Source organism: Macaca nemestrina, chromosome 17, assembly GCF_043159975.1.
Source record: "Macaca nemestrina isolate mMacNem1 chromosome 17, mMacNem.hap1, whole genome shotgun sequence".
NCBI lineage: Eukaryota > Metazoa > Chordata > Mammalia > Primates > Cercopithecidae > Macaca > Macaca nemestrina.
The window spans coordinates 5,721,332-5,748,431 of record NC_092141.1 but is presented as its reverse complement, the minus strand read 5'-3'; the positions used below and the strand labels follow the sequence as shown (position 1 = coordinate 5,748,431).

The 27,100-nt window shown below is 50.2% G+C and overlaps 1 protein-coding gene across 4 annotated transcripts in view; it reads left to right on the top strand.

Moving 5' to 3' along the window:
- LOC105474411 (NLR family pyrin domain containing 1) overlaps positions 1 to 27,100 on the top strand; it is a 56,447-nt gene that overhangs the window by 19,045 nt on the left and 10,302 nt on the right. For 3 of the 4 annotated variants that reach the window (XM_071082221.1, XM_071082220.1, XM_071082223.1), the window contains 8 exons: positions 10,717 to 10,887; positions 13,121 to 13,291; positions 15,406 to 15,576; positions 18,092 to 18,181; positions 21,105 to 21,196; positions 21,696 to 21,800; positions 22,117 to 22,276; positions 24,515 to 24,738. In XM_071082221.1, coding sequence (XP_070938322.1) covers positions 10,717 to 10,887; positions 13,121 to 13,291; positions 15,406 to 15,576; positions 18,092 to 18,181; positions 21,105 to 21,196; positions 21,696 to 21,800; positions 22,117 to 22,276; positions 24,515 to 24,738 — 1,184 coding nt within the window. The remainder of the gene's footprint in view (positions 1 to 10,716; positions 10,888 to 13,120; positions 13,292 to 15,405; positions 15,577 to 18,091; positions 18,182 to 21,104; positions 21,197 to 21,695; positions 21,801 to 22,116; positions 22,277 to 24,514; positions 24,739 to 27,100) is intronic. The other variant, XM_071082222.1, reaches the window with a different exon arrangement.

Sequence of the window (27,100 nt, the reverse complement as noted above, 5' to 3'; positions counted from 1 at the left end):
AAACAAGGAGAGAGTAAAAAACATTCGTGGTTTCCAGGGCTTGGGGGAAGGGAGGAATTAATAGAGCACAGAAGAGTTCTAGGGCAGTGAAACTATTCTATATACTATAATCGTGCATACGTATAATTTTACAGCAATCAAAATCCATAGAATGGACACCACCAAAAGTGAGCCCTAATGTAAACTATGGACTTCGGGTGATGATGTGTCCATGTCAGTCTACCAGTTGTAACAAATGTCACCACAATGTACTAGTGTGGTACAGCATGTCAATCGTGGGAAAGATTGTATGAGGGATGCAGGGACAGGGAGTATATGGGAACTCTGTACTTTTTGCTCAGTTTTACTGTGAACCTAAAACTACTCTAAAAAATAAAATCTATTGAAGAAGGAAGAGAAGAAGAAGTGGAGAAATCTCAAAGCAGTAACCTAAACTTACACTTTAAGAATTTGTTTTCCGGCCGGGCGCGGTGGCTCAAGCCTGTAATCCCAGCACTTTGGGAGGCCGAGACGGGTGGATCACGAGGTCAGGAGATCGAGACCATCCTGGCTAACACGGTGAAACCCCGTCTCTACTAAAAAATACAAAAAACTAGCCGGGCGAGGTGGCGGGCGCCTGTAGTCCCGGCTACTCGGGAGGCTGAGGCAGGAGAATGGCGTGAACCCGGGAGGCGGAGCTTGCAGTGAGCTGAGATCCGGCCACTGCACTCCAGCCTGGGCGACAGAGCGAGACTCCGTCTCAAAAAAAAAAAAAAAAAAAAAAAAAAGAATTTGTTTTCCTTGAGTCTTTCATGTTAGTAAAGAAATTTTTTAAAAAAGCAAACAAAACCAAAAGCAAGCAGGGGGAAAGAAATAATAAAGACTAGAGTAGAGATAAATGAAACAGAGAATAGAAAACAATACAGAAAACCAATGAAACTAAACGTTAGTTCTTTAAAAATACCAACAAAATTTGACACCTTTTAGCTAGATTAAAATTAAAAGTAAGCAGATTCAGATTACTAAAATCAGAAATAAAAGATGGGGTATCACAACTGAACTTCCAGAAATAAAAGGATTATAAGTGAAAATTATGAAATATTGTAAGCCAACAAATTAGATAACCCAGATGGAATGGGCCAACTTCCAGAAAGACACAAATACCTAAACTGACTTAAGAAGAAATACAAAATCTTGGCCGGGCGCGGTGGCTCAAGCCTGTAATCCCAGCACTTTGGGAGGCCGAGACGGGCGGATCACGAGGTCAGGAGATCGAGACCATCCTGGCGAACACGGTGAAACCCCGTCTCTACTAAAAAAATACAAAAAACTAGCCGGGCGAGGTGGCGGGCGCCTGTAGTCCCAGCTACACAGGAGGCTGAGGCAGGAGAATGGCGTAAACCCAGGAGGCGGAGCTTGCAGTGAGCTGAGATCTGGCCACTGCGCTCCAGCCCCGGCGACAGAGCGAGACTCCGTCTCAAAAAAAAAAAAAAAAAAAAAAAAAAGAAGAAATACAAAATCTTAATAGACTTGTAACAAACACAGATATTGAATTAGTAAGTTAAAAACTTTCTGTGAAACAAAATCCAGGCCCAGATGGCTTTACTGGTGAATTCTACCAAATATTTAAGGAAGAATTAACACTTATCTTTTCAAACTCTTCCAAAAATAGCAGAAAAGAGAACACATGCCAATTTGTTCTATGAGACCAATACTACCCTGATACCAAAATTAGACTAAGATAACCAGAAGCATCACAAGAGAAAAAAAATCTACAAGCCAACATCCTTTATGGATATATATGCAAAATTACATAACAAAATACTGGCAATATATAAAAAGGATTGTAGACCATGACCAAATGGGATTTATCCCAAGAATACAAATTGAGTTTAACCTAAGAAAATTGATCAATGTAATGCAAGATGTTAATAGAACAAAGAACACAAACCAATGGTTATCTCAAAGACAAAACAAAAGCATCTGACAAAATCCAACACCTTTTCATATTGAAAACACTCAGCAAACTAGAAATAAAAGGGAACTTTATCAACCTGATAAAGTTGTTACCAGTGAAAAACCCACAGCTAACATTATACTTAATGGTGGATGACTGAGTGCTTTCCCCCTAAGATTAGGAATAAGACAAAGATGTCTGTTCTTGCCATTTCTATTCAACATTGTACTCAAGGTTCCATCCAGAGCAATTAAGCAAGAAAATGAAATTAACAGCTTCCAGATTGAAAAGAAAGTAAACTATTATTTGCAGGTGACATGACGTTGTATGTAGAAAATCCTAAGGAATCTACAAATATTCAAATTAGGGCCAGGTGTGGTGGCTCATGCCCTGTAATCTCAGCACTTTGGGAGGCTGAGGTGGGTGGATTGCTTGAGTTCCGGAGTTCAAGACCAGCCTGGGTAACGTGGCAAAACCCTGTCTCTACCAAAACTACAAAAAATTAGCCAGGCGTGGTGGCACACTCCTATAGTCCCAGCTACTCAGGAGGCTGAGGTAGGAGAATTGCTTCAGCCTGGTAGGCAGAGGTAGCAATGAGCTGAGATTGTGCCACTGCACTCCAACCTGGGTGACAAAGGGAGACCCTCTTGAAAAAGAAAGAAAAAAAAACTACAATTTCAGCAAGGTTTCAGGAAACAAGATCAATATACAAAAATTCGTTGTACTGCTATACACTAGCAGTGAACAATCCAAAAATTAAATTAGGAAAACAATAAATTTAACAAAAGAAAGCTTGTACACAGGGAACTACAAAAAATGGTTGAAAGAAATCGTATAGGACCTAAACAAATGAAAAGATGTCCCGTGTTCATAGATCGGAAGACTTGATATTATTAAAATGACAATACCCCCCAAACTGATGTACAGATTCAACACAATCTCTGTCAGAATCCCAGCTGCCATTTTTGCAGAAATGGACAAGCTGATTCTAAAATTCACAGGCAAAAATAAGATTGCATGTCAAGCCTGGGGAACACTCCCACCCCAGTATTTAATGGCCAAAGAAGAGCCAACAAACAAGCCTGAGAAGGAGGGGCCACAGAGATGAAAGGGACACCAGGAAAGAGGTGTCATGGAACCCAACAGAGCAGAGGGTCTCAAGGAGGTCAGCAGGAGCTACTGCTGCTGGGAGGTCAAGTAAGATAAGTACTGAAATTTGTCCATAGGATTAGTGATAGGAAAGTCATGAATAACCTCAGCAGAAGTAGCTTACGTGGCATGAAGAGGCCAGAATGCAGACTGGAGTGGATTAAAGAGGGAGAAAGAGGTTAAAAAATGAGATCACAAATACACTTTTTTCAAAGACTTTGATACTGAAAAGGAGGAAAGCACTAAAGCAGAGGGGATGGTGGGCTGAGTAAATGTATGTGTCTGTCCATCTGCTTACTTGCATTTAAGAAGGAAAAGATCTCAGTTTGAGAATCGGTGGAGGAGGAGTGATAAAAGACACAAGAAGGAGAAGGAATCATTGATGACTCTATCTTCAGAGGGAGGAGGGAGGAGAAAGATTGGCCTTGGAAGAGGGAGGAAATGTCTCCTTTACTGTAACAGGAGGGGAGATGAGGACAGGGAAGAGAGAAGTAGGAACATAGGTTTCACTCTGAGAAGCTGAGAGGTTCCCATCTGATGGCTTCATTTTTGTCTGAGAAATAGGAATTCAGTTGTCTGCTAGGAGTGAGTGTGAGGGTTGAGGTGCTGGATGTTTGGAAAAGGCAAGATCTTCAAATGGCTATAATAGAGTGTGAGATCTCTGCCTGTCAGGCATTTCTGTGGCCCATGTGAGGGTCGTGGTCATGATTCCAGATGGCAGCCACATTCCCTGTTGCACAGGTGGGAGTTGGGGTGGAGAGTGGGAAGATAGCAGAATTCAGGGTTAGCCAGAGGAATGTGATGGAAGGTCAGAGGGTAAGAAATTCAGGGATACTGCCAATGAAGGATCATGGAATCTAAGCTACATTCTAAGGAAATTGAAGAAGAGAAAGTGATAAGAGATTGAGAGAAGGGAGATTGTAAAAAAGGAAAGCAATCAAGAGATTGCTCATTGAAAAGGAGTTACAGTGGGAGAAGTTGAGCAGGCAGAGTAAGGAGGCAAGCCCAGCCTCGTGCTGTGACTTTCTGTATCCATGAAGCTGCTCTAACCACTCCTAAGACCTATCCAAGGAGAACCACCAGAGTCCAGTAACAATGCTTTTGAGTAGGACTAAGGAATCCTGGTTCTACCTCAAACTTCACACCCCAGTAGGAAGACACCAATCTTCAATGTACTCTTTTTACATTGGCATAGAATTTCACTATCTCAAACCCAAACACCTCCATATCCATTAATTCCTTGGGCCTTCCAAAAAACACCCTGCAAAAATGGCAGAGCAGGGACAATTATTTCCATTTTCTATATATAAAGAATGGGCTGGGGAAAGACATTCCCTGGAGCCAGATACACACAGTTCAAATCTTGTCTCTAACAGTTACAGATTGAAAACTATGGGTAGGTTTCTTTAGCAAGTTTCAGTTTATTCATTAATAACATGGATTTACCATGTCTATTGCACAAGGTGGCTACAGAGTCAAAGGAGATCATGTGTGCTATGTACTTAGGGTCATGTATGCTGTGTACTTAGGATCATGTATGCTATGTACTTAGGGTCATGTATGCTATATACTTAGGGTCATGTATGCTGTGTACTTAGGGTCACGTATGCTATGTACTTAGGGTCATGTATGCTATATACTTAGGGTCATGTATGCTGTGTACTTAGGGTCACGTATGCTATGTACTTAGGGTCGTGTATGCTAGGTACTTAGGGTCACGTATGCTATGTACTTAGGGTCATGTATGCTAGGTACTTAGGATCACGTATGCTATGTACTTAGGATCACGTGTACTATGTACTTAGGGTCATGTATGCTATGTACTTAGGATCACGTATGCTATGTACTTAGTGCCTAAGTTGTCCTAAGAGGCTCAGAGAAATTAACAACTTTCCAAATTCACGTAGTTTGCACTGGGAGAGCCGGACACAACTCAGTGAGGGCATGACCCAGCACCAACACCTGCCTCCTCTGTATGAGGTAAGCCGGGGCCTGATTAATTCTGGCTCACTGGGGGTAGCACCATAAAAAGAAAGAAAAGTGGCCTAAGATTACCAAATCTGGATCAGGCAAATGTGACTATTTCCCACAGTAAAAATGTCTCCACACGGAAGAACGCACAGCCTTACACACGCTTGGATGCCGGACTACCCAAGACCCACAAGCAAAGCCCTAACTAATGATTGTATTTCTATGTTTTTATTTACCTGCATCTCCCCATTTCCTCCCCCTCCTCGCCCCGGTAACCACCATTTATTCTTCCTTTGTATGTATTTTACTTTTTTAACATTTCACCCACAAGTGAGACCATGTAGTGTTTTTCTTTCTATGTCTGGCTTATTTGACTTTTGGATTTATCTTGAAATACATTGAGTAAGCTGGTGTCAAGAATTCTAGGGTTTTTTCACTAATGGCATGTAAAATTGAGCACATTACACAGACAAAGGAGAAATTGGTGGGAGTGGGGGTGGAGAGCTCAAAAAAGGAATGCTGGAAAGAGCAAGGTCAGGGGAGAGACCAGACAGAGGGTGTGGAATCAGACACATGAGGGTGGACCCTTGGCCTCCTCTGGGACAGAAGAGAAAGGACTATGTGATGACACAGGCAGCTGAGGACGGAGAGGTGGAGGGACATTGAGGGTTTTGGTTTCCACAGCAGCAGCATCCTTTAAGCACTAACCTTCTGCCAGGGGCTTCCCTAAGAACATGGCATACATGATCTCCTTGGATCTTTGCAGCCAGCTGGTACAATAGACATGGCAGATCCATGATATTGATGAGTGAACTGAAACTTGATAAAGACATCTGCCATGCTCTTCAACTTGTAACTGACAGAGGCAAGATTTGAACCCGTGTCTCTCTCTAGCCCCAAAGCCTGTGCCCTTCACCTGCCCACTGGGGTCACTACTGCCCAGGGTCAGATGGCCTCAGCCTCCTCACAGAGGTCCAATACCAAGTGTCTTCACTGGGGCTTGGGAATGGGTAGGACTGGAGGAGGGAAGTCCACACAGCACAGCTTGTAATGGTAACTTGTTCAAAAATGAATAAAGCCCCAAGAGAGATGCATTTGTTTATGCTGAGATGAGTCCTGGGGGCAGGAACATGCCCAGTGAAAATGAGCTTGTCAACAAGCAGGAAATCAGATAAGCCAGGTGGGTAAAACTGACCACCCAGGGAGAGAGTGAGCTGGCAGGAGACAGCCATCTGGGAAGTAGGCCCTCAGCTGTGAGATGCCAGCCACAGGCGGTGAGCACAGAGCCACATCTGCCAGCTGTGTCTGGACTTTCTTGGGCCACATTCTGCAGCTCAGGGTTGGGAGCAGAGAAGGAAGACAGCGATTGTCCACGGAGACATTACCAAGGGCCTGGTGCACTCTAAAATGCCAAGTGCTCTACAATGCCACATACTGAGTCATGTCGTGTGTGTCTGTATGTGTGTCTGTGTGTGTGTGTGTCTGTATATGGCTGTGTGTGTGTGTCTGTGTGTATCTGTGTGTATGTGTCTGTGATGTGTGTCTGTGTCTGTGTGTCTGTGTGTCTGTGTGTGTGCCTGTGTCTGCGTGTGCCTCTGTGTGTCTGTCTGCGTGTGTCTCTGTGTGCCTGTGTGTGTGTGTCTGTGTCTGTGTCTGTGTCTGTGTGTCTGTGTGTGTCTGTGTGTCTGTGTGTGCCTGTGTGTGTCTGTGTGTCTGTGTGTGTGCCTGTGTGTGTGCCTGTGTGTGTATGTGTGCCTGTGTGTGTATGTGTGTCTGTGTGTGTGTCTGTGCCTGTGTCTGCGTGTGCCTGTGTGTGTCTGTGTGTGTGTGTCTGTGTGTCTGTGCCTGTGTGTGTGCCTGTGTGTGTATGTGTGTCTGTGTGTCTGTGTGTGTGCCTGTGTGCGTCTGTGTGTGTGTGCCTGTGTCTGCGTGTGCCTGTGTGTCTGTGTGTGTCTGTGTGTGCCTGTGTATGTGTCTGTGTATGTCTGTATCTGTGTGTGTGTGTGTGTCTGTGTGTGTGTCTATCTGTGTTTGTGTCTGTCTGTGTGTGTGTGTGTGTGTGTCTGTGTGTAAGAGAGACAGGGGGAATTGGGGTTTCGCTCCGTCACCCAAGCTGGAGTGCAGTGGTGTGATCATGACTCAGTGCAGCCTCAAACTCCTGGACACAAGCCATCCTCCTGCCTTGGCCTCCAAAAGTGCTGGGATTACAGGCGGGAGTCACCGCACCTTGCCAGGATGTGTGTTTAATACAGCTGACCTTGGATTCCTGGTTGGATAGGAAAGTCCAGAAGGAAGTCAGAGAAAAACAAAGGGGAAAAGTAGGTCTTGTGAGAGCAAGGAGAGACAGGGATTTTGGAGGGGATGTCCCAGAGGCTCCTGAAACTCAGCATATTCTTACCTAGACTCTCCTCCCTAACTAAAAACAAACTGCTCCTCCTCTCAGAACCAACTGCATCATTTTCAGGACCCAGTACAAAATGAAAATGCAGTGTCCTAGCTCAAAAGTCAGGATGAAAGTGCTGTTAAAGGTACCAAGATACAGAGCTTTTTCTTTCTTCCATAGTTTCTCTCTCAACCTATCCCAGTGTCTTTTATTTGCTATTTAACGATGCATTCCCTTGGGCACTGGGACACTAGCAGTGATTGTCCAGACCCTCAAAGGTGCCTGGAAGCCTCCCCACAGCTGAGCATGTGCACATGGCCCACCAGATGCAGGCTGCCTCTCCCACAAGTCACCAGACCCAGGCACCATGGCCCAGAGTGGGTAAAATGTCAAGCCAGACATCTGTCCTTCCCATGGGCCACCACCCCAGCCTAAAGCAGATGGGAGACCCTCCAGGGTATTGCCAGGATGCATTACCTGTCCAGATCAGTGGTGGGGGAGACTGGCCCCCACCAAATCACCAAATGTGCCATGATGCTGCCAGCCCACATCGAGAAAGGCTGCCACCGGCCCTACCCTAGGATGCCCCACCTCAACCTACCCATGCCTGATCCAAGCCCCTACCAGCGATAAAGGGTGGCAGTAATCACTGGGCTGAGGGGCAGGTTGAGTGGGGATCCCACAACACTCAAATGCAGGATGGCCAAGAACTGTTTCACCCCGAGGAAAGGAGGGAGGTGGCAGGAGGTGGCATCACCTATGAGCTGAGGCCCCATGGTCCCATCAGACTTCACCTACGAGACACAAATTTAAGGACAAAATGATTAAGAAATTCAAGATGGCCACCACAGAGCATTAATCCCCCAATCTAGAAGGGTCCTCCTCACACCCCTGTCAGTTCTGGGTCCTTCTGAGCACAGGGCCCTGTGCAACTACCCTGGTAGTACACCGATGAAACTGACACTGTTCTCACATCTACCTTCTCAGTAAGTGACAGCAGCTTCTACTCTGAATCCAACCTAGAGGCCTCCCTGGACTCCACTGAGTGCCACAGGGTCTACTCGAGGCATCTCCCGAAGTTGCTGCTCTGACGCCATTGCTCATCCTCCCTGCCCTTGCCTCCCACCTTTCCCCACCCAGCCACCTCCACTCCCTCAGGGATCTTGCTTTTTTTTTTTTTTTTTTTGAGACAGAGTCCCGCTCTGTTACCCAGGCTGGAGTGCAGTGACACGATCTCAGCTCGCTACAACCTCCCTCAGGGATTGTTCTAAAGCAATGTAGAGACCAGGTTACTGCTGTCCTCAAGAACTTTCATGGGCTTATCACTGCCACAGGAAAATAGGTCTAAACATCTTATAATGACATCCGAGACCTACCACTGTCTTGATATTTTCCAGCTTTACCCTCAAACTTTCTCTCTACCTGAGTAGCCTTTATGCCAACATCACTATATGAACCGCCTGCTGTGAATTCACATCTGCCCTACCAGCCACACGTGCCCCTGCCTCCACCCTCACCTCAGTGAACCCCTCATTTAAGGCTCACCTTTTCCTCCCTGCCTTGGCAATCACTCATTCCTCTGCCTTCAGCTGTACCTGACGTGCCCCTCTTTTGATGCTATTTCATTCATTTATTTACTACATACTTACTAAGCACCTACTATATGCTAGACCCTGCTCTGGGCACTGGGATATGACTAGCAATGAAAATGGGGCTGGGCACGGTGGCTCATGCCTGTAATCCTAACACTTTGGGAGGCTGAGGTGGGTGGATCACCTGAGATCAGGAGTTCAAGACGAGCCTGGCCAACATGGCGAAACCCTTTTAGCCAGGCGTGGTGGCTGGCACCTGTAGTCCTAGCTACTCAGGAGGCTGAGGCAGGAGAATCCCTTGAACCCAGGGGACAGAGGTTGCAGTGAGCTGAGATCATGCCAGTGCACTCCAGCCTGGGTGACAGAGCAAGACTGCATCTCACACGAAGGAAGGGAGAAAGGAAGGGAGTGAGGGAGGAAGGAAGGAAGGGAGTGAGGGAGGAAGGAAGGAAGGGAGGGAGGGAGGGAGGGAGGGAGGAGAGGGAGGAAGGGAGGAGAGGGAAGGAGGGAGGGAAAGAAAGAGAAAGGAAGAGAGCGAGGGAGGAAGGTAGGGAGGGAAGGAAGGAAGGAGAGAAAAAAAGAAAGGAAGGAAGGGAGAGAGAGAAAGGAAGGAAGGAGAGAAACAGGAAGAGAGGAAAGAAGGAAGGAGAGAGAAACAGGAAGAGAGGAAGGAAGGAGGGAAGGAAGGAAGGAAATGGGCAAAATTCCTTCCTCCAGGAGCTGACATTCTAGTTGGGAGGGAGAACAAGAAGCCAAATAAGTAAGTAAAATATATTGTGAGTGACATGAGCTATAGAGAAAAGTAAAGCAGAAAGAAGCAGGGAGTCTGGGGGGTAGGTGTTCAATTTTAAGTGGAGAGATGAGGCAAGATGTCACCAAAGCGACTTCCTTCTGAGCAAAGACCTGACGCAAGTAGAGGAGCAAACCATGAGTTATCAGTGCCAGAAGATTGTTCCGGGCAGAAGCAGCAGCAGAAGCAGCAGGTGCAGAGGCCTTAGGTGGAACTGTGCCTGGGGTGTGGAAGGAATAGATAGAGGGGCAGTGAGGATGGAGCTAAAAGAGATTAGAGGCAAGGGCTGGGCGCAGTGGCTCACACCTGTAATCCCAGCACTTTGGGAGGCCAAGGCGGGTGAATCACAAGGTCAGGAGATCGAGACCATCCTGGCTAACACAGTGAAACCCCATCTCTACTAAAAATACAAAAAATTAGCCAGATGTTGCGGCGGGTGCCTGTAGTCCCAGCTACTCGGGAGGCTGAGGCAGGAGAATGGCGTGAACCCGGGAGGCGGAGCTTGCAGTGAGCCGAGATCGCGCCACTGCACTCCAGCCTGGGCGACAGAGCGAGACTCCGTCTCAAAAAAAAAAAAAAAAAAAAAAAAAAAGGTGAGGACAGAGATTATGAGGATCCAAGTCCTCAGGGCCCTGTAGACCAGGAAACGGACCTTGAATTGTACTCTGAGTAAGGTGGGGAAATTGGAGGGTTTTTAATCAAAAAGGATCGAAAAACTATGTGTTTCTGTGTCTATCCCCAAGTACCCTGTGCATTTCTGGGGCCTGGGAGGGTTTTCTAAACCTCTGCCTCGCCCACAGGCCTGGCGCATAGTAGGTGATCAATGGGTGCGTATGGGTGTTTGTTGAATCAACAGGTGAGTAACCTCAAGACCGGGGGTGTGTGTCTTCCACAGGTTGGCCAGCTGTGGCCTCACAGCTGAGGACTGCAAGGACCTGGCCTCTGGGCTGAGAGTCAACCAGAACCTGACCGTGCTGGACCTGAGCTTCAATGTGCTCATGGATGCTGGAGCCAGACACCTTTGCCAGAGACTGAGTTGGCCGTGCTGCACGCTGCAGCGACTGCAGTAATTGTTCTTGGTGGGCAGGGGGAGGTGGAGGGAACCACCTGCCACCATGAGGCAGGTGGAGGGTAAGGGCAGAGAGAAGGTGAGACCTGCTTTGTGGGAGTGGGAGGAGCCTGCAGGATCTCAGCCAGGGAGTAGAGGCTCAGGAGGAAGCTCGTCCACCCTTGGACGGAGGGAGCGGGCCTCCAGTCTCCAAACACGGCAAGAGAAGCCAAGTTGAGTCAAGGGGCATGAATGCAAGGTGGGGACAGGGGGCAGAATTTGTGGCCATTTTCACAGACTGCCACAGAGGAGGATGATAATAGTGCCCACTGCATAGAGCTATGAGGATTGCAGCAATGTTTTTCTATCCCTCTCCTGTTCCCACCAGCTGTGATCTGCCCAGTAACAGGTCCTCTTACTTGGCATTCTGGGGTTCTGCCATGGAGAGCTGAAATCACTGGTGTCCACTGAATTCCATTTTCTATCTCATCCGAGGGGACAGAGCCATCCCCCCCTACCATGTAGAAACAAGTCCGGGCACAGTGGCTCATGCCTGTCATCCCAGCACTTTGGGAGGTCGAGGCAGGCGGATCACTTGAGGTCAGGAGTTCGAGACCAGCCTGGCCAACATGGTGAAACCTCGTCTCTACTAAAAATACAAAAAGTAGCCAGGCATGATGGTGGGAACCTGTAATCCCAGCTACTCAGGGAGCCTGAGGCAGGAGAATCACTTGAACACAGAAGGTGGGCATTGCAGTGAGCTGAAATCACATCATTACACTCCAGCCTGGGCGACAGAACGAGACTTCTTCTCAAAAAAGAGAAGAAAAGAAACAAGAGTGAATAGTTCCCTCTCCTGGTCCTGCTGGGCCTCCTCCCTCCATGCACAAAGTTACACATACCCCTCCGTGCACCCGCTCAGGGCTGCCTTCGGGTCTTCTTTTGTTTCTGCCCAAGCCCTGAAAGATCCTTGTTTACACCTCGCAAGATCCTTGTTCACACATCACACATCCCTTCCTTCTTCCCAAGGCCAAACCTCTCCCTTTCCCAGGGCCACTGCCTGCTTCCCCACTCAGTAACCCTGATCAGAGTTGATGGGAAGGGGAGACAACGCGGATCCCATCCTAACATCAGGGGTCGGCGATCCCTGGTCAGCTAGGAACTCGGTAACACTTGTAAGATTGAATCCTCGCTACATCTACAGAAGACAAGATTGGGTCTCGGAGAGGTTCATTATTTTCCCAAGGCCACATAGCCAGGAAGTAGCTGCACCAGGATTTGAAGCCAGGTCTGACGTCAAAGCCTGGTTTTCCATTTTCCCAGTCCCCTGTCTTAGCAAAGGCCCTGTAACGCTTTGTGACATTTACAAGCTTGGACTGCAGCTGGGTCTCAGCAGACACAGCTGGGGCAGCCAACAGTTCTAGAAGCAGGGCTGAGACCCCAAGAGCAGAGGATCCCCAGACAGGGGATCCCCCAGAGAGAGCCCTACACATATACAACATACAGCAGATACATAGCCCTTTTCTGGCATAAATGCTAGCACAGCACAAACTCTGCCCTGCACTTTGCTTTATCGGTTAAAATATATGCTAGAGACGGTCCCACATCAGTACATACAAAGTCACGTCGTTCTTTTTATTCACAGCGTGGAATTTCACTACATGGATGTACCATCATTTTTGTCCATTGCCTGTTATGAGCAGCCAGCTTGTCTCCAGTGTTTGCTGTAAACTGCAGCAGTTACCATCCCCCCATGCGTCCTGAGACCCAGCATATTATCTGTAGCTTAACTTTCAAAAAATAGAACTGCTGGGAAAAGGGTATGTTGCTAATTTTGCCCTCTAAAAAGGCCCTCCTGGCCGGGTGCGGTGGCTCACACCTGTAACCCCAGCACTTCGGGAGGCCTGGGACACAGAGCGAGACCTCATCTCAAAAAAAACGAAAAAGGAAAGAGAAGACAGACCCAGGTGTACAAGGGGGACATTGACTAAGTTACTCATCAGTGTGGACACAGTGAGGGGACAGGATCAGGTGAACCACGCAGGATTGAGAAAGGGTGGGTGCCGGCATCCTGAGGGGTTCCGTGGCTGCAAGAGGAAAGTGAAAATCTCAGGTTAGTTTGTATCTTCTCTGCTTGTCACCCCAGACCTTCAAAAGGCCACAGATGCTAGGAAGGAAGATCAGACCCTAGTTACCCTGAAGAGCGAGCCCTCAGGACAATGACCTGGGCTGCTGTGTATCTTTCCTGCAGGCTGGTCAGCTGTGGCCTCACGTCTGGGTGCTGCCAGGACCTGGCCTCTATGCTCAGCACCAGCCCCATCCTGATGGACCTAGACCTGCAGCAGAACAACCTGGGCGACACTGGTGTGCGACTGCTGTGTGAGGGGCTCAGGCATCCTGCCTGCCAACTCACACGCCTGGGGTAAGGCCCTGGAGGTCCCTTCTGGGCAGAGGGCAGGGAAGAGGGTTGTGGGGGTGTCAGACAGGGGAAGGAAAAAGGACTGATAAATGCATAGTCAACCCAAGTTTCTTACCAGCTCTACATCTTATACCATGTGACTTAGACAAGTCACCAAATTCTCTGGGACTCTGTTTCTTCATCTGTGGAATGGGAGTATCATACCCACCTCATGGATGATATTGATTTAAAATGTGTATAAAAACAAGGCGGTAGCTCACGCCTGTAATCTCAGCATTCTGGGAGGTCGATGTGGGTGGATCACTTGAGGTCAGGAGTTCGAGACCAGCCTGGCCAACATGTTGAAACCCCATCTCTACTAAAACTACAAAATTACCTGGGCATGGTGGTGTGCACCTGTAACCCCAGCTCAGGGGACTGTGGCAGGAGAATCACTTGAACCCGGGAGGCAAAGGTTGCAGTGAGCAGAGATTGTGCCACTTCACTCCAGCCTGGGTGACAGAGTGAGACTCCATTTCAAAACAACAAAATAGAGGCCCCACTAATCAAGGGGTACATGTTTATCAAGATTAAATAGGCCCCAGTGAGCCTCATCTCCAAGTGACCTGTTATCAGCCCCTGCCAAGTGCATCTCTGTAACGACTCACATTGCAAGGGCGAGAGAAGAACTTTATCTGGAAAGATAGCAGAAACAGCCTGCCCCTCCAGCCTTGCTCCTCCTCCTAGATGAGCCACCGATCCCTTCCCTGTGATTCCTGGCCCATGAACAGCAAGAACCCAGGCTCCCCTGGCCCCACAGCAGCCAGCCAAGAAACCCCGACCTGGAGTCCACGGGGCCTGCAGCTCAGCTACGGGGAGGCAGACTCATCCACCTGGATAATACTAGGCAGGCTGGAGAGCTGTGGCACTGCTCAGCACAGCATGCGGGTAGCAACATGGCCCTGTCCTGGGACAGTGCACGCTCCAGACCCCAGTGTGTGGTGAGGAGCCCAGGATAGGTCCTCAGTTCTAGATGAAGCCTTCATACTCCCCCTCTTCTTTTTTTTTTTTTTTTTTTTTTGAGACGGAGTCTCGCTCTGTCGCCCAGGCTGGAGTGCAGTGGCCGGATCTCAGCTCACTGCAAGCTCCGCCTCCCGGGTTTACGCCATTCTCCTGCCTCAGCCTCCCGAGTAGCTGGGACTACAGGCGCCCGCCACCTCGCCCGGCTAGTTTTTTTTTTTTTGTATTTTTAGTAGAGACGGGGTTTCACCATGTTAGCCAGGATGGTCTCGATCTCCTGACCTTGTGATCCGCCCGTCTCGGCCTCCCAAAGTGCTGGGATTACAGGCTTGAGCCCCCGCGCCCGGCCGATACTCCCCCTCTTCTAACCTCATTTGAGCTCCCTCATTTTCCTCCTGGACTGCAGGTGCCCTTAATATTGAAACCCACCAAAGCATCCTATGTCAGCTGGCTCTGGGTGTTTAGCAGGGATGATGTGGTTAACAATGAGACCCAGGTTGGCTGGTCACGGTGGCTCAAGCCTGTAATCCCAACACTTTGGGAGGCCGAAGAGGGCCAATCACCTGAGGCCAGAAGTTCAAGACCAGCCTGGCCAACATGGTGAAATCACGTCTCTACTAAAAATACAAAAAGTAGCCAGGCATGGTGGTGCATGCCTGTAATCCCAGCTACTCAGGAGGCTGAGGCAGGAGAATTGCTTGAATCCAGGAGGTGGAGGTTACAATGAACTGAGATTGCGCCACTGCACTCCAGCCTGGGCCACAGAGTGAGATTTCATCTCAAAAAGAAAAAGGAAAGAGAAAACAGTTAGACCCAGGTGTACAAGTGGGACATTGAGTAAGTTACTTATCAGTGTGGACAGAGTGAGGGAACAGGATCAAGTGAATCACACAAGATTGAGAAAGGGTGGGTGCCGGCATCCTGAGGGGTTCCGTGGCTGTAAGAGGAAAGTGAAAATCTCCCAGGTTACTGCAAGCCAGGAAAGTTTGTATCTTCTCTGCTTGTCATCCCAGACCCTCAAAAGGCCACAGATGCTAGGAAGGAAGATCAGACCCTAGTTACCCTGAAGAGCAAACCCTCAGGACAGTGACCTGGGCTGCTGTGTATCTTTCCTGCAGGCTGGTCAGCTGTGGCCTCACGTCTGGCTGCTGCCAGGACCTGGCCTCTGTGCTCAGCGCCAGCCCCATCCTGATGGAACTAGACCTGCAGCAGAACAACCTGGGCGACACTGGTGTGCGACTGCTGTGTGAGGGGCTCAGGCATCCTGCCTGCCAACTCACACGCCTGGGGTAAGGCCCTGGAGGTCCCTTCTGGGCAGAGGGCAGGGAAGAGGGATGTGGGGGTGTCGGACAGGGCATGGAAAAAGGAAGGACTGATAAATGCATAGTCAACCCAAGTTTCTTACCAGCTCTACAGCTTACACCGTGTAACTCAGACAAGTCACCAAATTCTCTGGGACTCTGTTTCTTCATCTGTGGAATGGGAGTATCATACCCACCTCATGGATTGTAATGAAATAAAATGTGCATAAAAACAAGGACAGGCAGGGCGTGGTGGCTCATGCCTGTAATCCCAGCACTTTGGGAGGCCAAGGCGGGTGGATCACTTGAGGTCAGGAGTTTGAGACCAGCCTGGCCAACATGGTGAAACCCCATCTCTACTAAAAATATAAAAATTAACCGGGCATGGTGGTGTGCACCTGTGACCCCTAGCTACTCCGGGGACTGAGGCAGGAGAATCACTTGAACCCGGGAGGCAGAGGTTGCAGTGAGCTTAGATCACAGCACTGCACTCTAGTCTGGGCAACAGAGTGAGACTCAGTCTCAAAATTTAATTAATTAATTAATCAATCAAATAAAAACAAGGACAGTGCTGGGAAGAGAGTCAGGCATGATCAAATGATAACTGTTACTGAGGTTGCATGCTGTAAGGGACTCCCAGGTTCCCCTCACTCCAGGGCAGCGCTTCATTCATTCATTTACTCATTCATTCATTCACTGAGTGCCTCCTATGTGTAAGCACCAGGCCAGGCGCTGGGGTACAAGAGTGAGCAAACAGACATGGGCCCTGCCCTCCTGAAGCTTCCACTCTAGTGGGGAGGAGATGGACGCTGGTCACCTGTAAATGCACAAGTCTGTATTTATGAGCTCTGTGGAGTGCTAAGAAAGGAAAGTACAGGGTATTATGAGAATGTAATATTGAGGGAGGATGGGATTTGATCAAAATCCCATTCTCAGGGAAGGCCAGGGAGGACTTCCCTGAGAAAGCGACGTCAGGCTGAGGTCTGAAGGAGGAATAGGTAGCCAGGCCAAGTTTGGGAGAGTAGTCCAGGCCAAGGGATGATGTGGGGAAAGGCCCGGAACAAAGAGGCACTTGAACCCTGGAGAGCTGAAGGACCCTGAGCAGCCGGATTGGAGTGAGCCCCCAGCCCTCATTTCCCATCCCGTAGGCCCCAGAGATTCTCACCCTTCCCCGAGGAGCCACCCCCACGCTATCTCTGGGCCACTTCCACTCCCCTCCACCTCCTGGGAGCAAGCCCACAGGTGGCTTCTGTCTTGACACTTACCTATGGCTCCTGCCAGGGGCCCTGCCATGTGCTCAGGGAGCAGACGGGGGCTCCAAACCCCCACATCCAGAGCCTTCTCAGAGGGGGTCCGGGAAGCCTGGGCCCCGGGCCTTCCTCAGCCAGGCCTCCCAAACCTAAAGAAGTGGTCAAGGCAAAATAACGGAAATAAATAGTCTACATTTGGGTTCTCCTGTAGCTGGCATTGGCCATTTACAACCATGGGAACTCCATCCGAGGGGGCAGCACCTTTGCACCCCAGTCTGCTGCTCCCCACTGAGATTTTTGGCTATCACTACCTCCCTTATGCCGAAGAGCCTCTCTCCAGAGCTTGGCCGTGGCAGGCAGATGTGACTTCAGGCCGCAGCTCAACACTTACCCATCAAACCTGGGCTGCTTCCGAGGGGGTTTACCCTCTGGAGTGCTGAGTAGGTGTCCACCTCCTTCCCTCCTGGAGCCAGGAGTTAGTTGAGAAGAAGAACCTTCTACTTCAAGGGCCGCGCTCCTCCCCAGGGGCAGAACGGCTGTAACAGCAGTAGGGGAACGCGTGCGGAGCCCTTCGCAGGAGGCAGGGTCTTTTCACCTCCTCCTCGTCTGGGCCTCAGAACAGGCAGGGCAGGATTGATTCCTCCTACGTGACAGATGGAGGACAGAGACCCAGAGAAGACAATCAGCATCCCACATCTGGCGGAAACCCCAGGTCACAAGGCCTGGGAGGACGGCGGAACCAGGACTCTCTCTTCCCAGCAAAACCTCCGACCACTGGGAAGAGAGTCCCAGGACCCAGGCCTGGGATTTTGAGGCCATGGGGAAATCCCTGGCAGCCGGCTACAAAGAAAGCTTCTGCCAGTGACCGCCACCTCACCCAAGGCCGCGTCTCCTTCCTGAGGAGGCCCACATCTGATGACGGGCCAGTGTTGCAGTAGAAAGGCCCAGCCCCTCAACCCAACTCCTTTAAACAGCTCTAAAGGATCATCTCCCAGAGTCAGCTGAGGCCTCCATGGAGACTGCCTCACAGCCCACGTCTCCCCGATTCCCTCCCTGCCCTTGCCCTGGCATTGACCCAGGAACACACCCTAGTGAATCTTCCCACAGTACCCTCCTCCTCAGAGCCTGGCTCCCAGGGAACGCACCCTGTGGCCGCTCCTCCAGAAGGTGGCAGGTCCTGGGATTCTGGGCCCTGGGGACCTGGGGACAACATGGGAGATCCCAGGAGGACCCGTCTCCCTTTGTGCTTTCAGGCTGGACCAGACGACTCTGAGCGATGAGATGAGGCAGGAGCTGAGGGCCCTGGAGCAGAAGAAGCCTGAGCTGCTCATCTTCAGCAGATGGTAAGGGGTGGCCCCAGAACTCCCTCTGGCTGATCCAGGCCCAGGGCTGAGCAGGAGACAGGGAAAGAGCCTTGGGGTGAGAGACCAACACAGCCAGGGAGAAACCGAGAAACTGCAGCAGCCAGAGTGAGGTGCGCTTGTCAGTGCAAATAGAATCACATCCCCCCCGCTTAAACTCTTACGTTAGACAAACAAGGAGAGGAAAACATGAAAAAGTAAGTGGACTAAAAAATTAGCCAGGCGTGGTGGCGGGTACCTGTGGTCCCAGCTACTCAGGAGGCTGAGGTATGAGAATCGCTTGAACCCGGGAGGTGGAGGCTGCAGTGAGCCGAGATCACGCCACTGCACTCCAGTCTGGGCGACAGAGCAAGACTGCATCTCAAAAAAAAAAAAAAAAGCCGGGCATGGTGGCTCACACCTGTAATCCCAGCACTTTGGGAGGCCAAGGCAGGCAGATCACGAGGTCAGGAAATCAAGACCAGCCTGACCAACATGGTGAAACCCTGTGTCTACTAAAAATACAAAAATTAGCTGGGCGTGGTGGTGGGTGCCTGTAATCCCAGCTACTCAGGAGGCTGAGGCAGGAGAATCACTTGAACTCGGGAGGCAGAGGTTGCAGTGAGCCGAGATCACACCACTGCAGTCCAGCCTTGGCAACAGAGCGAGACAACATCTCAAAAAGGAAAAAAAAAAAAAAGAACAAGAAAAAGTCAGTGGGTGGGTGAGCCAGCAAATCCCCTGGACCCAGCACAGCATGATACCAAATGGCCTCTAGTCCGGCAATCCTTCCGTGAAAAACAGAGGTTTGGAACAATGAAAGCAATGACCACAAGAGGGAGACAAAGACAGAGAGCCCGTGCCCTGGGAAAAAGACCACCCTCGCCATCACTGTCACCCACCGCCCTCACCACCACCACCACCACCACACACACCCCTGACTTGAGGGGCAAGCCCCGGGGCCAGGAAAGTCCATCTTCCCTTCCCCGAGGAATCCGCTGCAGCTCCCGCATTCTCCCAGGTGGGCGCCTTTCCACCTGACCATGAAGGACATCCGTCCCCAGGTTCCTGGCTGCAGTGGCTCCCCTGAAATGGAAGGAAAAGAGCTCCTAGGTTTAAGAGGAGTCATTCATTCATAGAACAAATATTCCCTGCAGACTCACTATGTGTCAGGCACTATTTTGGGATCTGAGGACACAGCAGTGAACAAGAAAGACACGGCCCAACCTCCAGGAGCTTAGTCCAGCAGGGAGACAGGCACGGGTTATCCCACAAGTGTCTGCGCAAATGCACCTGGGGTCGGTGCGTGTACCAGTGGGCCTATTTGACCTGGTCAAGAGGAGCTGGGCTGAGCTCTGAAAGACAGGACAGGTTGGCTGGGCCTAGGAAGGGGTGGAGTCCAGGCAGAAGTAGAGGCTCTGAGAGAGAAGAGTTTAGCCCCATGGAGGAATGGGAGGCCAGGCGTCAGGAGCAGCTACTCAAAGTGTGGTCCGTGGACCAGCAGCGTCGGCATCACCCTCACCGGGAGCTCGATAGAACTGCAAATTCTCAGGCCCCACTCCAGACCCACTGAACCAGAATCTCCGGGGTGGGGCCCAGGAATCTGTGTGGTATTTGAGACAGAGTCTCACTCTGTCATCCAGGCTGGAGTGCAATGGCATGATCTCGGCTCACTGCAACCTCTGCCTCCCAGGTTCAAGCCATTCTTCTGCCTCAGCCTCCAGAGTAGCTGGGACTACAGGCGCCCGCCACCACATCCAGCTAATTTTTGTATTTTTAGTAGAGATGGGGTTTCACCATGTTGGCCAGGCTGGTCTCAAGTTCCTGACCCTGTGATCTGCCCGCCTCAGCCTCCCAAAGTGCTGGGATTACAGGCGTGAGCCACCGCGTCCGGCCGAATCTGTGTCTTAACAAGCCCTCCAGATGATTGTTAAGCACACAGAGTTTGAGAACCAATGGACTAGAGGTCAGTGAGCAAGGAAAAAGCGGCCCAGGTGACATCAGAGGGTGACAGAGGCCCCAGCAAGCCCTTTTGGACCATGTTAAAAACTTTCCATTTTCCCCCTGAAGCAATGAAGAGACATTACAGGGCTGCAGCAGCCAAGTGATGGGGCAGCTTCCTATTTTAAGATTGGCTGCTCTGTAGACAATGGGCGGCAGAGGGACCCGAGCAGAAGCAGGGAGACCTTTCAGAGTAATCTGCCCACCTCAGCCTCCCAAAGTGCTGGGATTACAGGCGTGAGCCACCACGTTTCAGCCACTACTGTTTCCGAGGATGCTGCAGTGGTGCGGGCCACGGAGGCCAGGGCCTGGGACTCGGGTGGAGGTTGTGGAGGTGGAGAGAAGAGAATAGAAAGAAGAGCTATTTGGGAGGTGTTGTCAAAGTGATCAGCTCTTAGGGTGGGCGTGGAGGGAGTTGGGATGACACCCCACTTCTAGCCTGGGTGCATGAGTGGATGGAGGCTGCTCAGAGACAGGGACCACAGAAGAACCACAGGATTTAGTTCAAATTCGGATGGAGTTTTTGTGTTTGTTTTGTTTTGCCTGAGACAGGGTCTGGATCTGTCACCCAGACTGGAATGCAGTGGCACAATCTCAGCTCACTGCAACCTCTGTCTCCTGGGCTCAAGTGATCTTCCCACTTCAGCCTTCCAAGGAGCTGGGATACAGGTGCATGCCACCATGCCCAGCTAATTTTTGTATTTTTGGCAGAGATGAGGTAGGGAGGTCTCACTGTGTTACCCAGGCTGGTCTCGAGCTCCTGAGCTCAAGCTATCCACCCATCCCGGCCTCCCCAAGTGCTGGGATTACAGACGTGAACCACTGCACCTGGCCCAAGGAGGAGTTGAATTTTTAGTGGGAATGTCATGTAGGCAGCCCTCGCTTCCTCCAGGATCTCAGGCAGAATGAACAATTCTTTGTCCAGGAAACCAACTGGGATGATCCCTGATGAGGGCCTGGGTACAGGAGAGACGAGTAATAGCACGTCCTCACTCAAGCGGCAGAGACTCGAATCAGGTAGTTTGAAGGGGCGAGGCTGGGAGCATCATGACAGGGGTTGGGGGAGGCCAGCTGTGGGAGGTCATTCCCTCCATCCCTCTGCCCCTGATGTGGGACGGGGCAGGTTCCCTACCTAAGAGGGTGCTACCCCCATGAGAGAGCGCCCACTCCTAGGAACTGGCTGGATTTCTGTTTCCCCCTCTCTTGCACCCACCGATGGGTGCTGCCCCTCTCCAGTACGTCTACGGCATGTATCAAACCCTGAACCGGGGTCCAGCCTCCCATCCTTGACTGCCAAGGCCTGGGAATCACATCTCCATCTTGGCCCTGCCATCTTAAAATCAAACAAACAGGGTCTCACTCCATTGCTCAGGCTGGAGTGCAGTGGCATGTTCACGGCTCACTGCAGCCTCAACCTCCCGAGCTCAAACAACACTCCCACCTCAGCCTCCTGAGTAGAACTGGGACTGCAGACGCTCACCACCGTGCCTGGCTGATATTTTTCTTTTTTCTATAGAAACCGAGTCTTCCCATGTTGCTCAGGCTGATCCGAAACCCCTGGACTGGAGCAATCCTCCTGCCACGGCCTCCCAAAGTGCTGGGATTACAGGCAAGAGCCACGGTGCCTGGCCCCTTTCATCTTTTGAACCATGTTCCTCTCTCAACCTGCCCACCTGGGCATGCTGGGAAGAGTGGCACTTCTGTTCCAGTGGGGAAGGGGAGATGGGTGGAGGCTGGGCTGGAGGCATTGGAGTGGGGCTCCCCAGACAGCAGGCAGGCAGGCAGGCAGCCAGGGAGCAGGAGCAGAAGCTGTAAACACACTCCCTGCCATGGTCCAGGCAGGCCGGCCTTGGGAAGAGGCCCTTACAGTATAACCATAGGGGCTGGGGGAGGCCAGGCGGGAGAATCTGGAGCTGACCGCTGCCTTGCTGTTTCAGAGGGAAGCTCCCCAGAGGTAGAACAGGTGGAACCCTTGTGCCTGCCTTCACCTGCCTCTCTAGGGGACCAGGATACGCCTTTGGGGACTGACGATGACTTCTGGGGCCCCACGGGGCCTGTGGCTACTGAGGTAGTTGACAAAGAAAGGAGCCTGTACCGGTGAGTGAGGGGCTCTGCTGGTCCCAGGCTGGCCTCCCCCACCCCACTGCCCATCCTGGGTCCCCACAGACAGTCAGTTCCCCCCAACCCACACTCGCCTCGGGGTCCCCTCCTCTTGCCCAGACAAGAGGCAAGGACAGGGCTGAAACACGGGGTGTGTGCTTTTCATGATGGAAAAAGTTGTTTTCTTATGAAACTTAAAATTGTCTAACATACACAAAAATAGAGAGTACAAGGAGCTTCCATGTACCCATCACCCAGCTTCAGCCACTGTTTTGCCAAATTCATTTCAGCTGTTCACTTTCCCCCTCTTTGTTATTGTTACAATATTTTAAATCCAAGATGTCAGGTGATTTTACCCTTAAATATTTCATTACACATCTCAAAAAATAAAAATAAAAACCCTTTCTTCCTTAACACAACTACCGTGCCAATATCACATCTCACAAAGCTGACAATAAATCTTCGATTTCATGTAATCCCCAATCCATATTCGAATTGCTCAATTGTCTAAAACGTGTTCTTAAAGTTGGTGTTTTGGTTTGGTTTGGTCTGGTTTGGTTTGGTTTTGAGACGGAGTCTCACTCTGTCGCCCAATCTGGAGTGCAGTGGCACAATCTTGGCTCACTACAACCTCCACCTCCCAGGTTCAAGTGATTCTCCAGCCTCAGCCTCTCTAGTAGCTGGGACTACAGTCACACGCCACCACGTGTGAAAAATAAAAATTTTTGTATTTTTAGTACAGACGGGGTTTCACCATATTGGACAGGCTGGTCTCGAACTCCTGACCTCAGACAATCCACCCTCCTCAGCCTCCCAAAGTGCTGGGATTACAGGTGTGAGCCACTGCACCTGGCCAGTTGGTGTGTTCTTACCAGGATCCAAACAAGGTCCACTCATTGTATTTTGTTTGTTATGTTTCTTAAATCTCACTAACTCTCTTAATCTGTATGCTCCTGTTTTGTTAACAGCTGCTAATGAGCTAAGGACTGTACTAGTAGCTGGGAACCCTAAGATGAATATGGCAGCCCTGCCCTCCCAGGGCTTACAGTCGCACTAGTAGTAATTGTCTATAGTCATTATCTCTTATATAACATGTTACCACTTACCAAACACTGCCACAAACATCATCTCAACCAGAAGACAGCATCACTCCCAACTCACACCTACAGAAGCTGGGGCATCCCGGGACCCACTATCAACCCACATGAGGAGCCTTGGGAAAATCTCTTCTGATCTCTATAAACGTGTTGTTTCCAATTCTGAGGGTTTAGCATTAATGTTAGCACATATGGCCAGGCACAGTGGCTCATGCCTATAATCCCAGCACTTTAAGAGACCGAGGCAGGAGGATCACTTGAGTCCAGGAGTTCAAGGCCAGCCTGGACAACATGGCAAAACCTTGTGTCTATAAAAATGACCAAAAAAATTAGCTGGGCATGGTGACTTGTGCCTGCAGTCCTAGCTACTCAGGGAGCTGAGGTGGGAGAGTCGCCTAAGCCAGGGATTTCCAGGCTGCAGTGAGCCAAGATCAGGCCACTGTGCTCCAGCCTGGGCAACAGAGTGAGACCATATTTCCAAAGAGAGAGACATATAGATAGATAGATAGAGATAGACAGATAGATGGAGATAGATAGATAGAGATATAAATTAGATAGATAGATGTAGAGATTGATAGATATAGAGATAGAGATAGATAGAGAGAGATAGAGGTAGATAGAGATAGAGAGATAGAGATAGATAGGTAGAGATAGATAGATGATAGAGATAGATATAGACAGATAGAAATAGATAGATAGATAATAGATATAGATAGAAATCTTAGCACATATATTGTTATTAATTATTGGTAAATAGGCCCTTTACATATACAAACACTTGTTATTTCATCATCACCATCATTGCCATCATCAACATAGTAGAAATAGTTCACTGCTCCCAGGCGTGTACTAAGCTGTGAGCATGCATTGAGTCACTTTTTCTCACAACTAGGAGATGGGAGCTACAATTACTCTTACTGACAGATGAGGAAACCAAAAACAGGAAGGTTAAATGACTTGCTCAGGGATCCACAGTCAAGAGCAGAAGAGCCAGGACTAAAATGCAAGTCCATCTGATTCTGAAGTCTGGGCTTGAAGCCCCTGTACGGTATCCGCAAGCCCCTGCATGGGGTCTGGCATCCAGCAGGTGCTCAGTGAGTTCGTGCAGTAAGTGTCTGCTTCTCCCTCTTCTTCCCAGAGTTCATTTCCCTGTAGCTGGCTCCTACCGCTGGCCCAACACGGGTCTCTGCTTTGTGGTGAGAGAAGCGGTGACCACTGAGATTGAATTCTGTGTGTGGGACCAGTTCCTGGGTGAGATCAACCCACAGCACAGCTGGATGGTGGCAGGGCCTCTGTTGGACATCAAGGCTGAGCCCGGAGCCGTGGAAGCTGTGCACCTCCCTCACTTTGTGGCTCTCCAAGGTAAACAAGAGGGAAGGATAGGGAGGAAGGCGGTGGTAATTATGGGCCTGAAAGGGAGTATAGAATGATGATCTCCTGGGAGACAGTGTTGTGGCTTCCTTTGAGGGGCCGAGGGGGGGTTATGGAGATGGGGAGCAAGATTTTCCTGCATTCCACTTTTGTCTGGACATATCTTTTTGAAACACATCTGTGTGACTGTACAGGCCAAACGCCCATGAAGCTGGCCTTGTCCTTCGGGTCCTTCGTTTCCCCACCCACCCATCTCCTTCAGCACACACAGACCTCTGCTCTCCACACAACCCTCCCTCCAAGAGGAAGTGAGTTCCCTCAGTTTTGTCACCCTTGCTCCTCTCTGTGCTGCCCGTGGGAACACGAACACTTCACACAGCCACCTGAGTGGGGTCTCTCCCCATTCTCACCCCCTCCCCCTGCCCACCCACTCAGGAGTTCAACCAGATGACATGGCTGGAAACCCCAGTGATATCCCTCAGGCCTCAAAACTGTTGGCTTCCTGGAACCAACACTTACTGAATCGTATAAGGATACAGAGTCCTTATACAACACTCAGATTCAGCAAAATGGATATTCAGACACCTTAGTGGCCGGGTGCAGTGGCTCACACCTGTAATCCCGACACTTTGGGATGCAGAAGCAGGAGGATGACTTGAGCCCAGGAGTCTGAGACCAGCCTGGGCAACATAGTGAGACCCCATCTCTAAAAAAAAAAGCAAAAAAAATTAAAGAATTAGCTAGGCATGGTGGTGTACACCTGTAGTTCCAGCTACTCAGGAGGCTGGGGTGGGAGGAGCACTTCAGCCTGGAAGGTCAAGGCTACAGTGAGTCATGATCATGCACTGCACTCCAGCCTGGGTGACAGAGCAAGACTCTGTCTAAAAAAAAAAAAAGAGACTGCATCTCAAAAAAAAAAAAAAAAAAAAAAAGCCAGGCATGGTGGCTCATACCTGTAATCCCAGCACTTCGGGAGGCCAAGGCGGGCAGATCACAAGGTCAGGAGATTGAGACCATCCTATCTAACACGGTGAAACCCCGTCTCTACTAAAAATACAAAAAACTAGCCGGGCGTGGTGGCGGGCGCCTGTAGTCCCAGCTACTCGGGAGGCTGAGGCAGGAGAATGGCATGAACCCGGGAGGCGGAGCTTGCAGTGAGCTGATATCGCACCACTGCACTCCAGCCTGGGCGACAGAGCTAGACTCCATCTCAAAAAAAAAAAAAAAAAACAATTTAGTAGCATTTTCTTCCCAGACCCCAAGTTACCAAGAGGATTGGGCCAAGTTGTTTGAGGAAGAAACAGAAAGAAGCACCACAGCCAGGTGGATAGATTGGTCAAGCTGCGTTTTATCTGTAATACGAGCAAGTGGCCCTTATTATCCTAGGGCTTTGTAGACACAAACCCAGTCAATCTGCACAGTGACACCGAGAGGGGGATGCTGTTATCAGCCCTACTTTACAGATGATGCACAGAGAGGGCAAGTAATCTTCTCAGAGTCCCACAGTCAGTAAGAGCCCTTGCTGGGAGTCAAAGCCAGGCAGTCCGTATCATTTAGCTGCTCTGCTAGACAACCCTCTAGTGTCCCACTTTCATGTGATGTGGGTCCCACTGTCCCTGCTTGAGCGGGAGAGCCACTGTGCCCCTCACCTGAGCCTGGACGGTGCTGACCACACACTTAGCAGGGAGGGCATGGCTAGACATCAGGTCACAGGCCCAAGGGCAGCATCTAAAGGAGGGAGAGTCCCCAGGCTCCTGGACAGCAGGAGCAGCAATGTCCCAAGGCAAACAATGGGCATGCGGCTGGGAAAGGAGGAAGGAGCTGACGCGCTGCCGTTGGCAGAGCACTTGTGATGCTTTGGTCCATTGTTCTCTTTGCTGCCTGTATTCCCCACTGGGCCACAAGCTCTGGAATTGCTGTCCCCATGTCTTTCCTGTTCACAGCCGCATCCACAGGGCCTGGCACATTGTCCGTACTCAATAAGTTTTTGTGTAATGAGCAGATGCAAAGCCCTGGACCCCTGACCCACAGAAACAAGCCTCCCTCACGATAGCATTTTCTAAATTTTTCTAGTGCAACCAGCCAAAGGCAGCTCCAGGTAGGTCTTTCTGCCAGCGACACTTGCCCCAGTCAACACTCAACCTTCATCTCCTTCAGACCACAGTCTCCCCCATTGCTTCCCTTCTCTCTCTGATCTATCAGCACAAGTATGCTGTCAGGTTTGGATGAGGTGACTACCACCATCTATGGAAAGGGCAATATGTACAAAAGGGGGGTGACCAGCTCATCTTAACACTGACAGTCCTGCACCCCCAGGAGCCCTCTCAGTCCTGGGCAAGCATGGACAGTTGGT